This window comes from Lepus europaeus, chromosome 2, assembly GCF_033115175.1.
Source record: "Lepus europaeus isolate LE1 chromosome 2, mLepTim1.pri, whole genome shotgun sequence".
NCBI lineage: Eukaryota > Metazoa > Chordata > Mammalia > Lagomorpha > Leporidae > Lepus > Lepus europaeus.
Window position 1 is genome coordinate 151,984,184 of NC_084828.1, and position 21,272 is coordinate 152,005,455.

General features: G+C 49.5%; 1 protein-coding gene across 5 annotated transcripts in view; it reads right to left on the reverse strand.

The window, feature by feature from the left end:
* RFTN1 (raftlin, lipid raft linker 1) overlaps positions 1-21,272 on the reverse strand; it is a 225,564-nt gene that overhangs the window by 116,491 nt on the left and 87,801 nt on the right. For all 5 annotated transcript variants that reach the window (XM_062215040.1, XM_062215057.1, XM_062215030.1 and 2 more), the window contains exon 3: positions 8,014-8,200. In XM_062215040.1, coding sequence (XP_062071024.1) covers positions 8,014-8,200 — 187 coding nt within the window. The remainder of the gene's footprint in view (positions 1-8,013; positions 8,201-21,272) is intronic.

Genomic DNA, 21,272 nt, shown 5'->3' on the forward strand with positions numbered 1-21,272 from the left:
TCTGCTATGGCCTGGGAAAGCGGTACAAGATGGCCCAAGTCCTTGGGCCCCTGCACCCACGTGGGAGACCCAGAAGCTCCTGGCTCCTGGCTTCGGATCGGTGCAGCTCCAGCCTTTGTGACCAATTGGGGAGTGTAACATTGGATGGAAGACCTCTCTCTCTCTCTCTCTCTCTCTCTCTCTCTCTCTTTCCCTGCCTCTCTTCTCTCTGTGTAACTCTGACTTTCAAATAAATAAATAAATCTTAAAAAAAAAAAAAAGAATGCGAGGTTCGAGTCCCAGCTCCTCCAATCTCAACCCAACCTTCTGCTCACGCACACCTGGGAGGCAGCAGGGAATGGCTCAAGTACTGGGGTCTCTGCCACCCATGTGGGAGACTGGATGAAGTTTCTGGTTCCTGGCTGCAGCCTGGCCCAGCCCCTGCTGTTGCGGGCATTTGGGGAGTGAACCACCACTCTTGGTCTTCCAAATAAAAAATGAAAATAAATAGATTTTAAAAAGAAGAAGCCCAAGAGCCTGTCTCTCCACATCCCTTGACGCTGGGTGCTGACTTGTCCCGCAGCCTGTGAGGTCGCCCAGACTGGAGATCACAGCTTGCTGACTGCTGACGCTGCCCAGGAGGGCCAGCCCCCGGCCTTCAAACACACGGTCAGCCTGGAACACAGCCCCTCTTCTAAGAATCCCAGAGGAAATTGGTATATATAGCATGAGGTCCTCAACAGCGCCCTCAAGTCAGCAGACGGAACAGTGAACCCAGCCCTCCTGGGCACGCCACAGCGGCTGATGGTCTCCAGTCCCCCGCAGTCTCACCTCCAGGTCCAGGTCCCCCGGCCTCCTGTGCCTGTTGCCCCACTCCCTCCCTCTGGGCTCTGTGCCACCCTCCTTTCTTGCACACCAGGTTCTGCTCTCCAGAGCCCCCGGGGGGCCTTTCCCACGACTTCTCTCCCTCTGGATCTACCTACCACCCCAGACCTGCAGCCCAGGAGAGCCACCGGGTCTCCGAAAACAAGACAGACAGAAACCAGGCCTTCGGACCCGCTGAGAAGGAGTGCCGTCTCTGCACAGAGTTCCAGGGACCGAAGGGCCCCCCAGATTCCTCTTTGCTCAGGGAAATTACAAAACACAAGTGTGTCTCAGAGAACCACAGAAGAGGAAAGCTGACCACGGAAAATGACACCAGCTCCTCCGCTCCACAGATGTGCCCACGTGGGCTCCCGTTTTCTCAGTCTCGGGCCCCACCAAAGCCTCTCTAGGTGGAAGCATCTCGCGTCCCAGCTGTGGTTCTAACAAACACTCCTTGCAAAGCCAAGCCAGCTCAGCTCCAGCGAAGGTCTGGTGCTGGATACAGAATCTGATCCAGCCTTGGGCGCAACACATGCATTCCGTGGGTGCTCAAGAAACACTCGGCTCAGAGGCTGAGATGCTACTTAGAATGCTCCATCCCATATCGGAGGGCCTGGGCTGGAGTCCCGGCTCCACTTCCCATTCCAGCTTCCTGCTACCATGCACCCTGGGAGGCAGCTGGTGACGGCTCAAGCACTTGGGTATCGACATCGACACGGTGGACTCCTGGCTTCTCTCTGGCCCAAACTGGGCTGGTGCAGGCATCTGGGGAGTGGGCCAGTGGATGGACAATCTTTCTGTGTCCATCTGTCTCCATCTCTTTCTACCTTTCTTTTTTTCTTTTCTTTTTTTTTTTTTTTTTTTTGACAGGCAGAGTGGATAGTGAGAGAGAGAGAGAGAGAGGAAGATCTTCCTTTTTGCCGTTGGTTCACCCTCCAATGGCCGCTGCGGCTGGCGCATCTCGCTGATCCGAAGCCAGGAGCCAGGTGCTTCTCCTGGTCTCCCATGGGGTGCAGGGCCCAAGCACTTGGGCCATCCTCCACTGCCTTCCCGGGCCATAGCAGAGAGCTGGCCTGGAAGAGGGGCAACCGGGATAGAGTCCAGGGCCCCAACCAGGACTAGAACCCGGTGTGCTGGCGCCACAAGGCGGAGGATTAGCCTGTTAAGCCACGGCGCTGGCCTCTACCTTTCAAATAAATGTTACCCAACCCCACCTCCCAAAAAAAAAAAAAAAAAAGATTTTCAAGGGCAACATGACTCTGTGCCTTTCATATCTCCCACAGGAGTTGTACACCACGTAGTGTGCTTTCTACTGCTGCAGCATAGCACCCAAGATGGGGCATGACTCTGAAGGCCGGCAAGCCCAAGAGCACGGCCCTGGAGTCGAGGGATCGCCTGTGTGCTGTAGTGAGCACATGCAAGACAGAGAAAATGGGCCAAACTCACCCTTTCTATCAGGAACCCTCTCCCGCGGTTACTGATACCCTCTTGGAATAATTAACCCACTCCTGCAATAACTAACCCTCTCCCACGGTAACTAACCCTCTCCTATGGTAAGTGATACATTCCTATGGTAACTAACTCTCTCCCATGGTACCTAACCCTCTCCTGCAGTAACTAACCCTCTCCTGCGGTAACTAACCCACTCCCATGGTAACTAACCCATTCTCACAGTAACTAACTCTCTCCCATGGTACCTAACCCTCTCCCTCAGTAACTAACCCTCTCCTGTGGTAACTAACCCACTCTCATGGTAACTAACCCATTCTCACAGTAACGAACTCTCTCCCATGGTACCTAACCCTCTCCCGCAGTAACTAACCCTCTCCTGTGGTAACTAACCCACTCTCATGGTAACTAACCCATTCTCACAGTAACTAACTCTCTCCCATGGTACCTAACCCTCTCCTGTAGTAACTAACCCTCTCCTGCGGTAACTAACCCACTCCCATGGTAACTAACCCATTCTCACAGTAACTAACTCTCTCCCATGGTACCTAACCCTCTCCCGCAGTAACTAACCCTCTCCTGTGGTAACTAACCCTTTCCTGTGATAACTAACCTTCTCCCACAATAACTAACCCACTCCATGTAACTAACTCTCTCTCTCACGGTAATTAACTCTCTCTCACGGTACCTAACTCTCTCCCACGATAACTAATCCTCTCCCACAATAACTACCCCTCTCCCACTGTAATTAACCCTCTCCCGCAGTAACTAAACCAGTCCTGCAATAACTAACCTGCCCCAGTCCTGTGACAGCAGCACTAATCCACTCATGAGGGACCCAATCACCTCTCACATGTGCCACCTGTAACACCATCACGATGGCAACGAAATTTCACCTGAGTTTTGAAGGAGACAGACAAGCCAGAGCCCAGCCTTGACCATTAGCTGTGGCTCCTCTCTGTGCCCCACCCTCCAGCCCTAGGCCAAAAGACACCTGATGTACAACTTTCCCAAGTGTCCAGGGGACCGGGGCACAAAAGGCTTCAACCCACTTGTGCTGAAAAACACAACAGCAATGCTCTGAATTAGCTCTGTGTGTGAACTACAACTCAACAGGTGGAAACAGCAGTGCAAGGTGTGTCTGCACTCACACCTACGACCACAAAACGTCCTAGAATGAAACCCATGCTCGCGAAACAGCTCAAGTGACACTTTAATAACTGTCTTCTCTTAGCCATCAAGTGTTAAGATCTCTGGCAATCCATTCTAAGAAAAACTGTCCCCCAGCAATGTTCGACCCCTTAATTCTACTTGGAATGCAGAGTGAAATGCAACCCCATGGTCTGTGAAAAATCACCAAGTATTCCAAAGAATACTCTCTCTCTCTCTCTCTCTCTCTCTCTCTCTCTCTCTCTCTCTCTCTGCTTATTCACAAAGTGTTTCCAATTTGGCGATTCCTTCCCAAGTCAGTTTTCAAAGGAAGAGGCTTTGCCTGGATTCGATACACTCAGAATCCAGAACACTTTATAGTTGGCTTCGTGGCTTGGCCTGCCGTCTTAAAAGCAAGTGGCAGTCACCAGCATTTTCAAAAGAAAAGATCAGGGGATTTTGCATGGATTTAAGTGAAATTTGTCAAAACTGCAGTGAGCTCAGAGAAATGTCGCCGCCCTGAGTCCTGCCTTTGGAGAGGCTCATTAATAATTTACCTGGGCTGTGAAAGATGCTCTCAAGTTTCCCAAATGCCACTAAAAGACATTTCACTATGAGATTTAAATAAGCTCTTCCCACCTAACGCTCATTACTCTTATGATCACCCAAGAGAAGTCAGGTCCAAGTTCAAAGCTCCCTCCCCCAGAAGCATTCCCCTTCACCAGGGGGAGGAGGCACCGCCTTCTCCAAACCTCCACTGTGTAAGACATCTTACTTTATGAACAAGACTGTGGGTCCCTGGAGAGCAGGCTCCAGGTACAGCTGCACCTGCTACCCGCCCACCACGTGGACAGCCTGTACCACAATACCTTAACAAGAGTACACGCTCGGGGCTGGCACTGTGGCATACATCCCATATGGGTGCTGGTTCGAGTCCTGACTGCTCCACTTCTGATCCAGCTCTCTGCTATGGCCTGGGAAAGCAATGGAAGATGGCCCAGGTCCTTGGGCCCCTGCACCCACATAGATCAGGAAGAAGCTCCTGGCTCCTGGCTTCGGATCTGCACAGCTCCGGCCGTTGTGGCCAATTGGGGAGTGAACCAGCGGATAGAAGACCTCTCTGTCTCTCTCTCCCTCTCTGCCTCTCCTTTCTCTGTGTAACTCTGACTTTCAAATACATAAATACATCTTTAAAAAAAGAAAAGAGTACATGTTCGACAACTGTCTTCGAATGAACGAATGGATGCGAACTTGCAGTGTTTTCTTCTTGCTTCTGGTCTCGCTGTACACCCCAAAGCCCATCCTTTCCCTAAGTTCAAGTCACATTCTCATGGCTGTTCTCACCCATGAACTTCATTTCTTTTTAAAAGATTTATTTTATTTGAGAGGTAGAGTTATAGACAGTGAGAAAGAAAGACAGAGAGAAAGGTCTTCCTTTCGTTAGTTTACTCCCCAGATGGCTGCAACAGCCAGAGCTGCGCCGATCCAAAGCCAGGAGCCAGGTGCTTCTTCCTGGTCTCTCACGTGGGTGTAAGGAGCAGCTGGGACTCAAACCGGTGCCCATATGGGATGCTGGCACCGCAGGTGGAGGATTAACCAACCGCGCTACGGCACAGGCCCCATGAACTTCATTTGGGCCAATGGCAATCTGAAAAGTTATCCAACACCTCTCCCAGTGTGTCCACTTGGAAAACACTCATCAGGCTCTTACTTCATTTTTGAGAACTAAATCATTTAACAGCACCTGTGGCTGTCAGACCTTTGAGAGACTGTGAAAATACCATTTTCACTACAGTCCATATTAAAAGGGAACCAGGAAAGGGTTCCTCTCTTCTGTTTTTACCACGTTAAAATCCCCACGGACACAGAACAGGTTCTATCGCAGGTTGTAGCTCACTTGCTTATGCTTCACAGTGTGAGGCGCGCTGGCACTTGGCCCAGTGGTTAAGACATCAGTTTCAGCCCCAGCTCTGCTTCCTACTCCAGCTGCCTGCTGTTGTGCACCCTGGGAGCAGCAGGTGCTGGCTCAAGTGGTTGAGTCCCTGCCGCTCCCATGGCAGACCCCAACTGAGTTCTGAACTCCTGGCCTAAGCCTCACCCAGTCCCAGGTGACACAGACATTTAGGGAAAGAACCCATGAAGGGAAGATCTGCCTGCCTGCCTCCCCCCACCCCTCTCTATTTCAAATAAAATGAAAATAATTTTTTTTAAAAAAAGACTGTGAAGTTTTTTCCCTCATGATGTTAAAACACGGCCACTGCACAGTTTTAGAACAGAAAAACACCTGAACTTTAAAATTATGCTTTAGGGGCCAGTACTGTGGCATTGCAGGTTAACACCTTGGCCTGAAGCTCAGGCATCCCATATGGGCACCGGTTCTAGTCCCAGCTGCTCCACTTCCAATCCAGCTCTCTGCTATGGCCTGGGAAAGCAGTGGAGGATGGCTCAAGTCCTCGGGCCCCTGCACCCACATGGGAGACCAGGAAGAAGCTCCTGGCTCCTGGCTTCAGATCGGTGCAGCTCCAGCCATTGTGGCCAATTGGGGAGTGAACCAGCGGATGGAAGACCTCTCTCTCTCTCTCTCTCTCTCTCTCTTCCTCTCTTCCTCTCTTCCTCTCCTCTCTCTGTGTAACTCTGACTTTCAAATAAATGAATAAATCTTTAAAAAAATAAAAATAAAATTATGTTTTATACTGACCCTATGGCCCATCAGTGCCCAGCACTACCGGAGATGGGAGTGGAGAAAGATGCTCATGGCCATTCTTGCCTTATTTTACACTGGAAATCACCAAACTTGTGCAGCTTTCTTTTAGGGGGAAAAAACAGCAGTTCAAAGACCCAACACGAGGTTAACCAAGGAATTCTTTCTCTGTTCACTACAGCCACCAGGGCAGGTGTCTCAGGCTCCAGGTAAGGGAGAACACAAGCCCAAAGAGGCTGCTGGCTTCCCTGTGTGGGAAACCCTCCTGCACAGGGTCTCATTCTTCACCATAGCTCTGCCCATTTTTCTCTTCTGGGAAGCCCATTCATTTGCTGATCCCTGTGCTCAACAGAATTAAGCAACCAAAGGTATCCCTCCCCAGCTCCCTGGCTGGCCAGGACCAATTACCATAGTGGTGATGGGGGGGTCTACATCGCATAGTGCCCAACCCCTCATTATATCAATCAGAAGGTCCCGAGAATCTGTTGCGCCCCCACCCACCCCCCAACCCCCCAAACACACACGACACCACTTCCTGAGCTCTTTCACCCTCCCTGGAACTTCAAGCTCTCCCGGGAGTAAAGTCCCAGGCAGAGAACAGACAAGAAAGGGTCAGGTCCTCCACACCTTGGCACCTCATGGGCCAGCAACACCCGCATCACCTGGGCAGGTTTCCCAAAATGCAGAGCGCCAGGCCTCACCACAGACCTGCTGAAGCCCATACTGCTCTTTACCAACAATCCCCAGGCCCAGGAGAGCTTGGGCATTGCTGCTCTGTAGCCGAAGAAAAAAAAACCAGAGAAAAAACACACCTTTGCACTCAGAGTGGGAACTCAGCTATCATGCATTGACTCAGTGACAAGCTCTGTATCACCTCCTGGGGTGCAATTCCCCGGAAGGGCACTCCTGCCGCCCGACCCACGGAGACCCAAAGCCAAGAAAACAACCCACGGCACGGAACCCCTGTAGCCCCAGTCTCCTCACCTTATGTCACCTCACCAGCCCGAGGCAAGTTGTGTTTTGTTTCCTGGGTTTTAGTTTCCCTCCAAGGTGACTCACAAAACTCACAATGGGTTCACATTTTTCAAGTATTTCTAGGCTTTAGAGAGAGGGACAGCAAGTCCGCATAAAGTCTGAAATAAAACTAGGAGTTTTTCAGCCACGCTTTGCAAATGAACAGCACTGTGCTTTGCTAGCCACTCCTTCTGGAAGTACATTTCGCCAGAGGAAATGCTTGTCTAGCTTTTAATTCAACAGAATAAAGAAGGAGAAAGGAGGTCCAAAAGAACTTGTCACTTGGGGGCCGGCACTGTGGCGTAGCAGGTAAAAGTCACCGCCTGCAGTGCTGGCATCCCATATGGGCACTGGTTCAAGCCCCAGCTGCTCCACTTCTGATCCAGCTCTCTGCTTTGGCCTGGGAAAGCAGTAGAAGATGGCCCAAGTTCTTGGGGCCCCTGCACCTGCATGGGAGACCTGGAAGAAGCTCCTGGCTCCTGGCCTCAGATTGGCACAGCTCCAGCCATTGCGGCCAATTGGGGAGTGAACCAGTGGATGGAAGACCTCTCTGTCTCTCTCTGCCTCTCCTTTCTCTCTGTGTAACTCTGACCTTCAAATAAATGAATAAATCTTAAAAAAAAAAAAAAAAAAGAACTTGTCACCTGTGGCATCTGTTGCCTGTCACAAGATGCTACGGAACTTCTCTTGGTTGTCAAACTTCGTGCCTTACCTGTCAGAGGGCAGAGGCCCCCGGAGCAGCATGTCAGAAGGCAGGGGCCGGGGGAACACAGCACACACTTCAAGCCCCAGTCCCATCTCTCACGCCCCCTCCTCCACTCGGCACACTGACCAGTCCCCCACGAAGGGGGCCTTACCTGTCGGTTCTCTTGATCAGGATGGCCCTGAAGATGTGCTCCAGGGGCGTGTTCTCCAGCCCGTGGGTGGGCTGCACGAAGGGGTGCAGGGCGGCCAGCGAGAAGCCCTGCTCGTACAGCCCCAGGAGCTGGGCCGGCAGGTCGCGCAGGGAGGCCAGCCTCACGGCCGAGGACTTCGGTAGCGCCGCTGCAGGTGCAAGGGGAGAGGAGAGGAGAGGCCGTGAGGACTCTGGAGCGCTGTCCTACAGTAGTCTGGTCTTCAAAGATGCCTTTTCAGTAACCCAAAGACACTGACAACTGAGATGTCTTCTTCAAAAAAATTTCTTTTTAATTTTTTAAGGCAGCGAGGAAAAACAGAACAGGGCATGGGCGAGGAGAGGATAGACTTCACTGAGTGTTTGTTTGTACCTTTTGACTTCTCTTAACCTTGTTGGTTCATCTCAAATGGTAAGCACATTTACAATCCAAATTAAAGATGATTGATTGCATTAAGATTATTACTTGTTTTCACATGCATAGTTTAATGTTAATTTGAGTCTTTTCAAATATTGATTAGTCCTTTAATTTTTAGACAACGTACTTTGCCTATTTTACTGGTTTTTGTTTGTTGGGAAGGATGGAGGAGGGGAGAGGGTAAGGGAGGGGGAGGAGGAGGGAGAAAGGAGAGAAGGAGAGGAGAGGAGAAGAGGGAAGGAGGGGAGGGGAGGGGAAGAGGAGGGGAGGGGAGGGGAGGGGAGATCCTGCCTCCACTATTTTACTTCCCAAATGGCCACAGCAGGCATGGCTGGGCCAGGCCAAAGCCAGGAGCCAGGAACTCCATCCTGGAGGGACCCAGGTATATGGGCCACCTGCCGCTGCCTTCCCAGATGCATTGAGCAGGGAGCTGGACTGGAAGCTGAGCAGCGGGGCTCTGACAAGGGATGCCCACATAAGCCAGTGCAACACAACACGCCCCACATCGGGACGTCTTCAATGTGGAGGCAGTCTTTCAGTCATCTGGAAAAGTCATTTCCACCCTCAGAAAGACAGAGAGGAGACAGGGAAGGAGGGAAGAGGGAAGGGGAGGGGAGGGGGGAAGGGGGAAAAGGACCACATGTACATTTAAAAATGCCAAGTTGCAAAAAGTGACATAAACAAACGGGAACAAAATTCCCATGCCAGTTAAGACAAAGGAGTAATTTCCTTAATTTGCAAAGAATCCACTCCACTCCCCCACCCCACCCCCAAACAAGCCAAACAGAGGAAAATGGGCAAAGTACATTGCCTAAAAATTAAAGGGCTAATCAATATTTGAAGACTCAAATTAACTCAACTTTTAAACTGTGCACGTGAAAACAAGTAGTATTCTTAATGCAATCAATCATTTTAAATTTGGATTGTAAATTTACTTATCTTTGAGATGAACCGATGAGGTTAAAAGAAGCCAAAAGGCAGAAACCTATTCAGTGAGAAGTCCGCGTCCCATCCTTAGCCCCTGCCTCCCCGGCTTTTTCCCGGCAGTCAATATCATGGGGGTCTTTGTGCACGTGTTAACAACTGTTACATTTATATACAGTAAACAGGGCCATGGACCCTTCTCCCCTTTTCCAGAACTGACACTGTAACACTACACTCGTGGCTTCTGATTCATTGGCAGGATATTTTCTGAGACTATGCCACAGCAGTACGGACGACTCTTCCTCCATCTTTCCTGCGTTATGTTAGATACCATAGACCATACGAGCTTCTGTTTGTGTAAGTAACGCTTCAGTTATAAATTATTCCTACATGATTTCACATGTGTGCACATACAGTATGTCTAAAGAAAACTGCGAGATGTGGAATTGCTGGGGTAAACATGCAAGCATTGCAACATTTTCTAATTTGCCAGATTTCCTCCACAGTACAGAACACACTTACCTCCCAGCACGGAGTCACACAGGGGCTCCTTTGCCCACGCCCCGCCCACTCTCAGAGAAATGACCGCTGTGAGGTGCTGACTTACATTTCTCCCATTTTGTAATTTGTATTTCTTATTAAACGTTTCATATGCAAATGCTGTGCCTCTTCTGTGGACTTTGCATAATCTTCCCCTGGTTTTCTGTTGGATTTACTGGTCCTTTTTCTATTGGTTTACAGACACTCTTTACATATTAGGAAAATTAGTCTTAAATTGTTATACCAGTTACAAGTATCTTTCCCTAATACGTTGTTTTCTTTTGACTTTCCATAAAGTGGTTTCGCCATGAAGAATGTTTTATGAACTTGAATGTATCATTCTTGTTTTCAATGGCTTCTGAGTTTTATGTTATAGCAGAAAGACCCAGGATTATAAAACAGTTCTCTTGTGAATGCTGGTAATACATATTTCATTTCTGTATATAAATCTTTGATCCATTTGGAATTTATCCCATGTAGAGCATACAATCTGAATTCAATATCCAGACATCCACTTTCCTCAGGGGGTCTGTTCGAGTTCCTCATTGATTTGAGATGCCACCTTTACCATATATTATATTCCTAAATATATTTAAGTTTACGACTGTGATTCATTTGTCCACTTGTAGGTAACATTTTTTACCCACTTTAGTTTCTTATTATATTTTTGTATCTAGTAAGCTATTTCCTGAATCCTCCTAATTTGTTTGTTTTTCCAAATGGTCTTTAAAAATCAGTTCATTAAATTCCCCCTCCCTCCAAAGAAACTGCTGATATTTTTATTGGATCATGTTCCAACTATTGCTTAACAGAGAGAGAGAGGATATGTTCACCATGCCGCCAGTTTCCATCCAAGAACATGGCATAAGTTTGATTTACTCAAGTCTTCTTTTAGATCCCTTGGGAGCATATTAAAGTTTCCTTCACATAGACATTACATATTTATCAGGTCTATTCCTAGTTGTTTTATATCTTATTGCTATTGGAATAATAAATCTCCTTGTTTTACTCCCATAGCATCCGCCGTGGGCAAGGATGCTGGGGAGGGAGGCGAGCTCATCACAGCTGGTTGGAGTGAATCTTTCCAGAGGACCAGGTGTGCTTGCCCTATACCTAGCGATGCACGCACCCTGTGCCCAGCAACCCCACTCCTGGCAGCACACCTAAAGCTGCACTCACGGATGAAGACAGCCACTCCCGACTGGTTCTGGTAACAGAAACCTGCAAACAGGAGCCCACACTTGGCTAGCAGTTAAGACCCTGGTCAATATGCCCACATGCCACACTGGAGTGCATGGGTTCTACACCCAGCGCTGGCTGCAGACTCCAGCTGCCGGCTAATGCAGACCCCAGCAGGTAATAATGATGGCTCAAATAACTTGGTCCCTGCCACCTGCATAGGAGAGCTGGAGTGAACTGCTGGCTGCTGGCTTTAGCTTGGCCCCATCCTAGCCAGGGCTAAGGGTTAAAGATTTATTTGAGAGCTAGAGCTAGAGCGAGAGCATTCTCATCTGCTAGTTCACTCCTCACATGCTTCTCTCTCTCTCTCTCTCTCTCTCTCTCTCCCTCCTTCCTTCTCCCTTGTGAGCTATTATGACTATGGAAATCCGCTACGTGCTGATACTGGAAACAAGGCACACTGCTAAGTTTAAAACAGATGTGTAATGGTACCTAATGGTGTGTCATTCTTGTGTAAAAAACTAGAAGGATGGGTAGACATGGATAAAAATTTTTCTGGGGGAGTCTACAATAGTGTCCACATTGCAGAGGGGGGCTAGCATAGTAAGGAAAGGCGGGAAAGGTCGCTGTTGCTTTAGACTTTCAATTCCTCCTCCACAGGCACCATTTGGATGGAGGGCAATGAAGCACTTCTATTTTCTTCCTTAAATATGAAAACAAGTATTTAAGTTTTTCATGCATATTTTAAATGATGCATTATTTTCAAAAACTAAGATTACTCCTAACATCAGATTCTGTAGCTCTCATTTTCATATATTATGCAAGAAATTTACAGTAAAAAAAAAATCTATAGCTAAAGCAAGCATCGAGCATCCTGGAGCAGCCTCCATTAACAGCAGTGCCAAACGGAAGACTGAGCAGGTAAGTGACTTTACCTCGGGCAGGGTAGGTTCCGAGTACACAGCTAGAGGGAAAAATATATAGAAGGGTGAAGAATGCTGGGAACTGGTGCTGTAGCATAGCAGGTGAGCCACTGCCTGCAGAGCCAGCATCCCATACGGGTGCCAGTTCAAGTCTCGAATGCTCCACTTCTGATCCGGCTCCCTGGTAATACACCTGGGAAAGCAGCAGACGATGGCCCAAGTCCTTGGGCCCCTGCACCCACGTGGCAGACCCGGACAAAGCTCCCATCTCCTGGGTTCTGTCTGGCCCAGCCCTAGCCATTGCAGCCAGTTGGGAAGTGAATCAACAGATGGAAGATTATCCCTTTCTCAACTTCAGTCTGCATTTCAAATAAATAAATATTAAAAAAAAAAAAAGTACTGGGTACCTGCCTGTCCCCACGCACAGAAGCCTGGGGCAGTGTCTCACAGCCTTGGGGGAGCACATGCCACAGCCCAGGCTTTGCAGAGGCTCCTCAAGGCGCGAGTTCTCCTCCAGCAACAGGGCCTGGAAACTCTGAGACTCCCAGGCCACACTGGGCTTACCAGGTGGGAGAACCCAGCTCCAGAGAGTCCTCTCCGCCCCAGGTGGCCTGACCCACAACACAGGGCCAACTGCACACAGGGGACCCACAACCAAGGTCCCACTCTACACAGCCCACACCCTGGCTGCCCCGGGCTTCTCCCCACAGTCTGCAGTGGGGGCCAACGGCGCCCCTGGGGCCACACTCCCAAGTCTAAGGCAGGGGCCAGTGGGTTGTCAAACATAAGGATGTACGGAACACGCAATAATGAGGCCAAGTGTGCAATGCTGTTCATTATGAAATGCAAATCAATGCAAACGAACGGGATAAACAAAGCATCAAAATTGTTCACAAAGAAGGTTCAGTATTACCATCCTCTCCTTGGGCTCCAGCTCCCCTGTGGCTCCAAGGCTACAGATCTTGTCTTTGTCACAGCGTAGCCTTCTTTGCCTCACCCTGCTCCCAGCCCATGGTCTCCTTGCCAACCCCGAACCAGGCCCTACCCATGCTGAGTGTGGAGCTCATAGAAACCTGGGGCAGCTGTCCCTACTGCTTAGGGCTAACCAAGCCACCACATGAAAAGGGCACCCACATGCTGGACACCAGCTCTCTCTGAAAAAAAATTTTTTTAACGATCTATCCATTTATCCAAAAGTCAGAGTGACAGAGAGATGATCCATCTGTTGATTTACTCCCCACATGGCTGCAACTGCTAGCACTGTGCCAGGCCAAAGCCAGGAGCTTTGTCCAGGTCTCCCACGTGGGCGAAGGGGCCCAAGCACTTGGGCCATCCTCTGCTGCTTTCCCAGGCACATTAGCAGGGAGCTAGATCAGAAGTGGAGCAGCCGGGACTCAAACCAGTGTCCATACAGGATGCTGGTGTCACAGGTGGTGGTTTTACCCACTGAGTCCCAGCACCAGCCCCCTGAATGGACTTTTTTTTTTTAACAGGCAGAGTGGACAGTCAGAGAGAGAGAGACATAGAGAAAGGTCTTCCTTTGCCGTTGGTTCACCCTCCAATGGCCGCCGTGGCCGGCGTACCACGCTGATCCAAAGGCAGCAGCCAGGTGCCTATCCTGGTCTCCCATGGGGTACAGGGCCTAAGGACTTGGGCCATCCTCCACTGCACGCCCGGGCCACAGCAGAGAGCTTGCCTGGAAGAGGGGCAACCAGGACAGAATCTGGCACCCCGACCGGGATTAGAACCTGGTGTGCCGGTGCTGCTAGGCGGAGGATTAGCCTATTGAGCCGTGGCGCCGGCTCTGAATGGACTTCTGATGGGAGCATAAGGCTTTCTGGAGGTCGGCTTCACCACACGATCAAACCTGAAAGCACTGTGTCGAACCTGTGTACCAAGAACATCGGTGAGGGACCAGCACTGTGGCGCAGAGGGTTAAAGCCCTGGCCGGTTCGAGTCCCAGCTGCTCCACTTCTGATCCAGCTCTCTGCTGTGGCCTGGGAAAGCAGTAGAAGATGGCCCAAGTGTTTGGGCCCCTGCACCAGCGTGGGAGACCTGGAAAAAGCTCCTGGCTCCTGGCTTCAGATTAGCTCAGTTCCAGCCGTTGCAGCCATCTGGGGAGTGAACCAGCAGATGGAAGACCTCTCTCTCTCTCTCTCTCTCTCTCTCTCTCTCTCTCTCTGTAACTCTTTCAAATAAATAAAATAAATCCTTTAAAAAAATCGGTGAGCAAGCAACTGTGGGACCACAAGCTCTGTCACTCATCATGGCTCAATCTTTTTCAGGTGTTTCCAACTGTTACTGCCATGATCAAAGATCTGTTCTACAATTCTGATGGCTTACAGGAGCTGCGTGTTTTCCTTATGCATCACACCACAATATAAAAAAAATAAAAGCAGCCGACGTGTTTAAGAGACAAGATGCTAACGCCAGCTCTGATGCTCACTGGCTGCTAGCCTGGGCGTGTGAACGCTTGGTTTCCTGGGCTGAAATGGAGATAACATCAGCATGTCTTCCATCAGAGTGGCTATGAAGAACGGACGGGAGGACACGTGTGCACTGGACAGAGCTCCAAACAACCCCAGTCCGTGGCGCTGGCCTTGGTGGGTGAGGACCCGGCCAGAGGGACAGGTAAGCTGAGGGGAGCGATGACAAAGTCAGACCAGGGACCATTAGGTCCTTCTCCATCTCCACCCAGACCTCAATCTCCACCCTCGCAAATCAGCGCACGAGAAAAATGAGCCAATCAACTGCTTTACACTTCAGTGTTTCCTAAATAAAACATAACACCTTTTAAATTTTTATCTTAAAAATCTAAAGCTGCATCTCCTGTCAAAACACGGCTGTTTTATGGCTTTAATTTTTCGTGTGCATGCTGTCAAAGTAAGTTTAGCTTCAAGGTTAAAACAGCAAATAAAAATGAATCTCAACAATCTTATCACAGAAAAAAAAAAAAAAAACCTAGCTCCTATTGTAAACAGGATTCGAGACCTTAATTCCATGTTTGTATTTGAACCTTAACCTTAAAAGTACAAGAAAAAATAATCTAGTCCTTATAAAGTAATCAACCCTCCCGACAAGGGGATGATTTATCTGTTTAGTTGGACATACCAAATGCAGCCTTTTGGTCAGTTTTCACCCTGCCCAGGGGAGTAACCTCTTTGCTATTTTGTAACAGTTGCCTGCTCTCTTTCACAAATTATGTAAGCCCCTGGCAAGTCATCCAACTGCCTCCCTATCCTTGGGTCTCTCCCTCGTTAATAAAACGAATTGTCCCAGGATAGGCAGTTATGAAAAAGCTTCCAAGCTCAAAATGCAATTGTTTCACTATTCCAAAGTGGAGACTGATGTGTCTGTCCATTTCTAACGAAAAAGTGACCTGAGTACAACAGATGTTCTCAATGCGAATGGGAGAGCAGTTACACCTGTGGGTGGGTGGGGAGTGGCCGGCAGACACCTGGTGCCAGCAGGCAGCTACACCTGGGTGCTGGCAAGGGCCCCGCTCCCACCTGCCCTCTGCTGCTCCGGCTGTCCCCAGGCAAGGGGGCACGGTGCAGAGAGCCTTCCAGGGAGTTCTGTGGAACAAGAAGAGATGTCTGGGCAGGGTGGGACAGAAATGGGGTGTTTAAAAAACAAATGCTGGGGAAGGTCAGATGGATCCCTCCCATCCCAGAGGAGAGCTCCAAGGAACATGGTGTGGGTTATTCTGAAGTCGCCAGGCCAGACGCACACTGTGTCCCTACACTGCCTTTCTCCTCCCGACACCAGGCCCGGTCCAACCGCAGGGCGGCAGCCAGCTCTCAGGCTGGCTTCCACCACCAGCCAGGCCCATAGGAGTCCTGGTTATTACAGCAGGAGCAACAAAACCAGTGAATCAATAAAGAATCAAGGACGGAGCAGGGAACTATAGCGAAGTCCTCCCTGTATTGAAGGCGGCATTGCACTCAGTAGCATCGTCAGGGTAACATAACACACGCAAAGAGAACAAAGCCAGATCCCCTACCTCACACCGTAACTCTAAGCCCGCAGCTCTTAGCTGGGGGAGGGGACAGATTTGCCCATCACTGGATATCTAGCAATGTCTGGAGGCATTTTTGATGGTTACAATCCCAGGAGCAGCTGTTTGCTACCAGCATTTAGTGGGCAAAAGACAGATGGGGGGGGGGGGCGCTGCAAAATGCCCTAGGGTGCACAGGATGAAAGCTGCTCCCAAGGCCAGGAACTGGGGGCCCCCAGGCGGAAGCCTCACCTTGACCGAAGCCTCACCTTGCCCTAGGCAGTGGCAGCACCCTGTCCTTCCAGCCCAAATACTCCCAATGTGCACATGGGCTCTGTGGTGCCAGACCTTCTAATGTCAACTTTCAAGAAGTCAGAAATCTTAATCCTCCTCAGCTTCAAAATTTCAACTCCACGTGGCTGCAGAGGCTCGCTGGGCACTTGATAAACGTGGAGGACAGTTGCCCCCGTGCTGTCCCCTCCCTGATCTTGGTGCCCCCGGGGCACCGGACAGCTCACCCCATATCTGCACCACGCCTGCCAAAGGTTGCAGGGCACATGCGCACGATCAGCTCCTGGCCTCTGCTTCCTCCCTCTTGAACGGCATGGAGAAGAACAGAGCTCAGAACCGCACAAACTCTATTGTGAATTCCTTGGAAATCTTATCGCTTTTCTCCCCAACTCAATTACCAAGAACCGGCTTTTCCAAAACCAAAATAGGCCACAAAGGTATTTTTGGGTGACACGAGAATCTGAAGGTCTTTCAAAATAAATGTTTTCCTTCTCTTTCAGAAAATAACTCCGTCTAAATAAATAAACCATTACCCCAAGAGCTACACAAAGAAAAGAAAGGAATGGAAAAGGAGGGGAAAAACATAATCCACCAAACCACACATTACTTAACACCCCTGGGACCACGCAGGCCTTGTTTTTGCTATGACTGTTTTGTTTAGCAAAAACACTCGGCAGCTCCACTTTTTCCCTGGAAACAACCTCCCGGACCTCTGCAGAGGAGCCAAAGCGATGTCTCTGCTGTTGCAAACGTTCCTGTTGGAAAAGCGTGCGCGAGAAACCACTGCACCTTCCAACGCTCATTTCTAGAAAGCGGTCCTGTGTCGCCCACGCCGGCAGCTGAAGCGCTACAGCTCCTATTATCCTGCCCAGCAATCATGGGTGACTTTAACCTAATTATTCAAAGTCCGACTTTGCTCTTCTAATTGCATCCGCTAATGGATCTGTCTATAGCAGGGGCGCAAGGTGCCGGGGCCACCCCCTCCCTGGAATCATTTCCCTCCCAGGTGAGACAGATGGCGCTGTCCAAGCAAATCCTTAGCTTTGTTTCCCCCCTGAGCTCCTTGAAGACTGCTATTTCTACCACTCAGGTAGATCCAATTTAGTCAAACTAAAATCAATCATTTATCACCGTGGGTTTTCTTGAGGTATAGGTAAGGAACAGGCATTCCCTGTGTTTAAAATCACATTCACAACCCGAGTCTTCCGTACTGACAGGTGTCATTTCTCAATCTGGGGAACAAGTTAAAATGGTCACATTAGGGCCTGTTAGAATCGGATTTCTGTCGTCCTCTCATTAAACAAATCCACATTGCTGAAATTTGCAAAGAACACACACCCCGAGGCTCCGGCCAGCGCACCATTAAAACATTCTTCTTGTTTCTGATTGAAGTGTCATTTCCCTAACGTAAGGTTTACCGTTTAGAAGCAAACACAACGCACTCACAGGGTGTGCCACCATCCACTTCCTCCAGTTCTGAAACATCTGTATCACCCCAAAGAGAAACCCCATAACCAGAGAGCATTTATACCCCGCTACCAATCCTCCCCCCGCCCCCCGGCAACCACAGCACGCGTCATAAAACACTACTCTAGTTTTTATTATATATATTTAAGATGTAAAGCACAATTTGTTTTTAAAAAACATTTATTTGAAAGGCAGAGTTACAGACAGGGAGTGGGGAGACAGAGAGAGGTCTTCCATCCATTGGTTCACTCCCAAATGGCCACAACAGCCAGGGATGGGCCAGGGCAACGCCAGGAGCCAGGAGCTTCTTCCAGGTCTTCCACGTGGACGCTGGGGCCCAAGGATTTGGGCCACTTTCCACTGCTTTCCCAGGTGCATTAGCAGGGAGCTGGATGGGAGGTGGAGCAGCCGGGACTCGAACCGGCACCCATATGGGATGTAGGTGTTGCAGGCAACAGCTTAACCTGCTGTGCTACTATGCGGTCCCCAAAACAGGATGTTCTGATATACACGGCACAGGGATTACTAAAGTTAAACTAACACATGCATCATCTCACAAAGACATCTTTCTGTGTGTATGTGTGTAAGAGGATCTAAAATCTACCCGCAGCAAGTACCAGTACCCAAGAGGGCTACCAGAAGTTCAAGAAAATGGAATCAAAGCTAAGTGGTTTTTTTTTTTTTTTTTTGGGGGGGGGCGTAAAAAACTTTTGAGAACCATGCATCGTGCTCTTCATAATACACGTTTTTCATGAACTTCAAAATAAACGTAGACTTCCGTTTTCTGCAAGCATTTGGAAGTGGCCTCGTCTTATCTGCCGTGGCCCCCAGGACCGCTTCGTCCCATGTCACTGCAGCTGTGGTCCCTCTGTCTACACCATCCTATGGTTCCACTCTCCGTTTCTAGGTAGGATTCAGCTTTAGACTCCACAGGAAAGCGAGACCCTGCAGACCTGTATTGTTTGTTCTCTGGTTAACTGTATTAAGCAGAGGGTCCTCCAGATTTAACTACGTGGTTGCAAATGAAGGCTCTCCCCTTGTTCGGGGCTGTATAGTACTCCACCGTGGATATTTATGCCGTGACTTCTTCCTCCACAGACACGTGGGTCTGTCCTGCATCCTGGCTGTCGCGGATGATTCGGCCTGAGCATGGGAGTGCAGACAACTTCGCAAGGTGCTGCTCCCATTCCCTGAGAGTCTACACCAACAGAGGAATCGCTGGGCCACATGGGGCTGTATTTTTAATCTCTTTAAGGAACCTCGATGCTGTTTTCTACCGTGGCTGCCCAATCTGAATTCCCACCGCATTCGTGCCGACAGCTGTCATCTCTTGTCTTCCTTTCTCAGAGGTGTGACCTCATCGTGGTTTTGATCGGCATTTCCCCCGGGGACCTAGCAATGTAAACCAGCACCCTTCCACACACCGACGTCCAGTCCTGATGTCTTCTTTGGAGAAACATCTACTCAGGTCCTTGGTTCATTTTTTAAAAGGAGGTTATTCACTTTTTTTGCTATTGAGTTGCATGAGATCTAGAAGATTCTTCTGCATACTTTAAATCACGGGTAAACACACAGGGCCATCTCAGTAACACTGTTTCTTTCAGCTTAGAGAGACCAGGGATTCCCTAGGGTCCATCAGCCAATAATTGGCAAAGCAGCGGATGCCTCGTGGAGTGTGTTCTCAGGTGCAGGTCGCCAGATCTCCACTGTGGAGACATCAGACTGCCCTAACAGCGGGCAGAGGGGAGCCACGTTGTTATCATTTGCTTATCCTTTTAATGGGTCATGTAAAGCCACTGAACTGCGCGCACACATACACAGCGCACCCTAAAAACACATACACAGAGCACCCTAAAAACACATACACAGAGCACCCTAAACACACATACACAGCGCACCCTAAACACACACAGAGTGCACCCTAAAAACACATACACAGAGCACCCTAAAAACGCATACACAGAGCACCCTAAAAACACACACAGAGTGCACCCTAAAAACACATACACAGAGCACCCTAAAAACGCATACATAGAGCACCCTAAAAACACACACACAGTGCACCCTAAAAACGCATACACAGAGCACCCTAAAAACACATACACAGAGCACCCTAAAAACGCATACACAGTGCACCCTAAAAACACATACACAGCGCACCCTAAAAACGCATACACAGAGCACCCTAAACACACATACACAGAGCACCCTAAAAACACATACACAGAGCACCCTAAACACACATACACAGCGCACCCTAAAAACACATACACAGAGCACCCTAAAAACACATACACAGAGCACCCTAAACACACATACACAGCGCACCCTAAACACACATACACAGCACACCCTAAAAACACACACAGAGTGCACCCTAAAAACACATACACAGAGCACCCTAAAAACGCATACACAGCACACCCTAAAAACACATACACAGAGCACCCTAAACACACATACACAGCACACCCTAAAAACGCATACACAGAGCACCCTAAAAACACACAGTGCACCCTAAAAACGCATACACAGAGCACCCTAAAAACACATACACAGAGCACCCTAAACACACATACACAGCGCACCCTAAAAACACACACAGAGTGCACCCTAAAAACACACACAGTGCACCCTAAAAACGCATACACAGAGCACCCTAAAAACACATACACAGCGCACCCTAAACACACATACACAGCGCACCCTAAAAACACACACAGAGTGCACCCTAAAAACACACACAGTGCACCCTAAAAACGCATACACAGAGCACCCTAAAAACACATACACAGCGCACCCTAAAAACACATACACAGTGCACCCTAAAAACGTCAGCGTCCAGGTGTTCAGGAGGGAAGAATTCCCATTGGCTGTACCCACTGCTCTGACCCAAGTGATGTTGCCAGAGAAAATGCAGGCTCGAGTTCTTCTCAATGGCTTCCCAAGAAACACCAGGAGCCCTTCTGCTCAGATTCCCACGTGGGTACTCAAATAATGAGATAACCGGCACAGAAATGAAGCCCCAGAGCACGCACTTCAACGCATCGGGACGGGAGACACTAAGGATCACCACGTCTTCAGAACTCCCAGTCCAGGGAGAGTGGCTCCTGGGTCGGAAGGAAGCCAGCTCTCTGAGGCCGTTTTCCAAATGCAGGACGACAGAATAGCAGCGGACCCTCTGCGCCTGTCTCTTTCAATTCTGAGAGTGCCACCCCGCGACCAGCCACTACCGATTATGCACAAACTACAAGGAAAGTGCACTATCCCCAGAATGTACACGGGGCCCTATAAGGGTTTCTATGATAAAGTCTCAAGACTTTGTTCAGAAATATTCAGAACTTAGGGGCCGGCGCTGTGGCATAGTGGGTAAAGCCACCACCTGCAGTGCCGGCATCCCATATGGGCACTGGTTCAGGTCCCGGCTGCTCCACTTCCGATCCAGCTCTCTGCTATGGCCTGGGAAAGCAGTAGAAGAGTAAGAC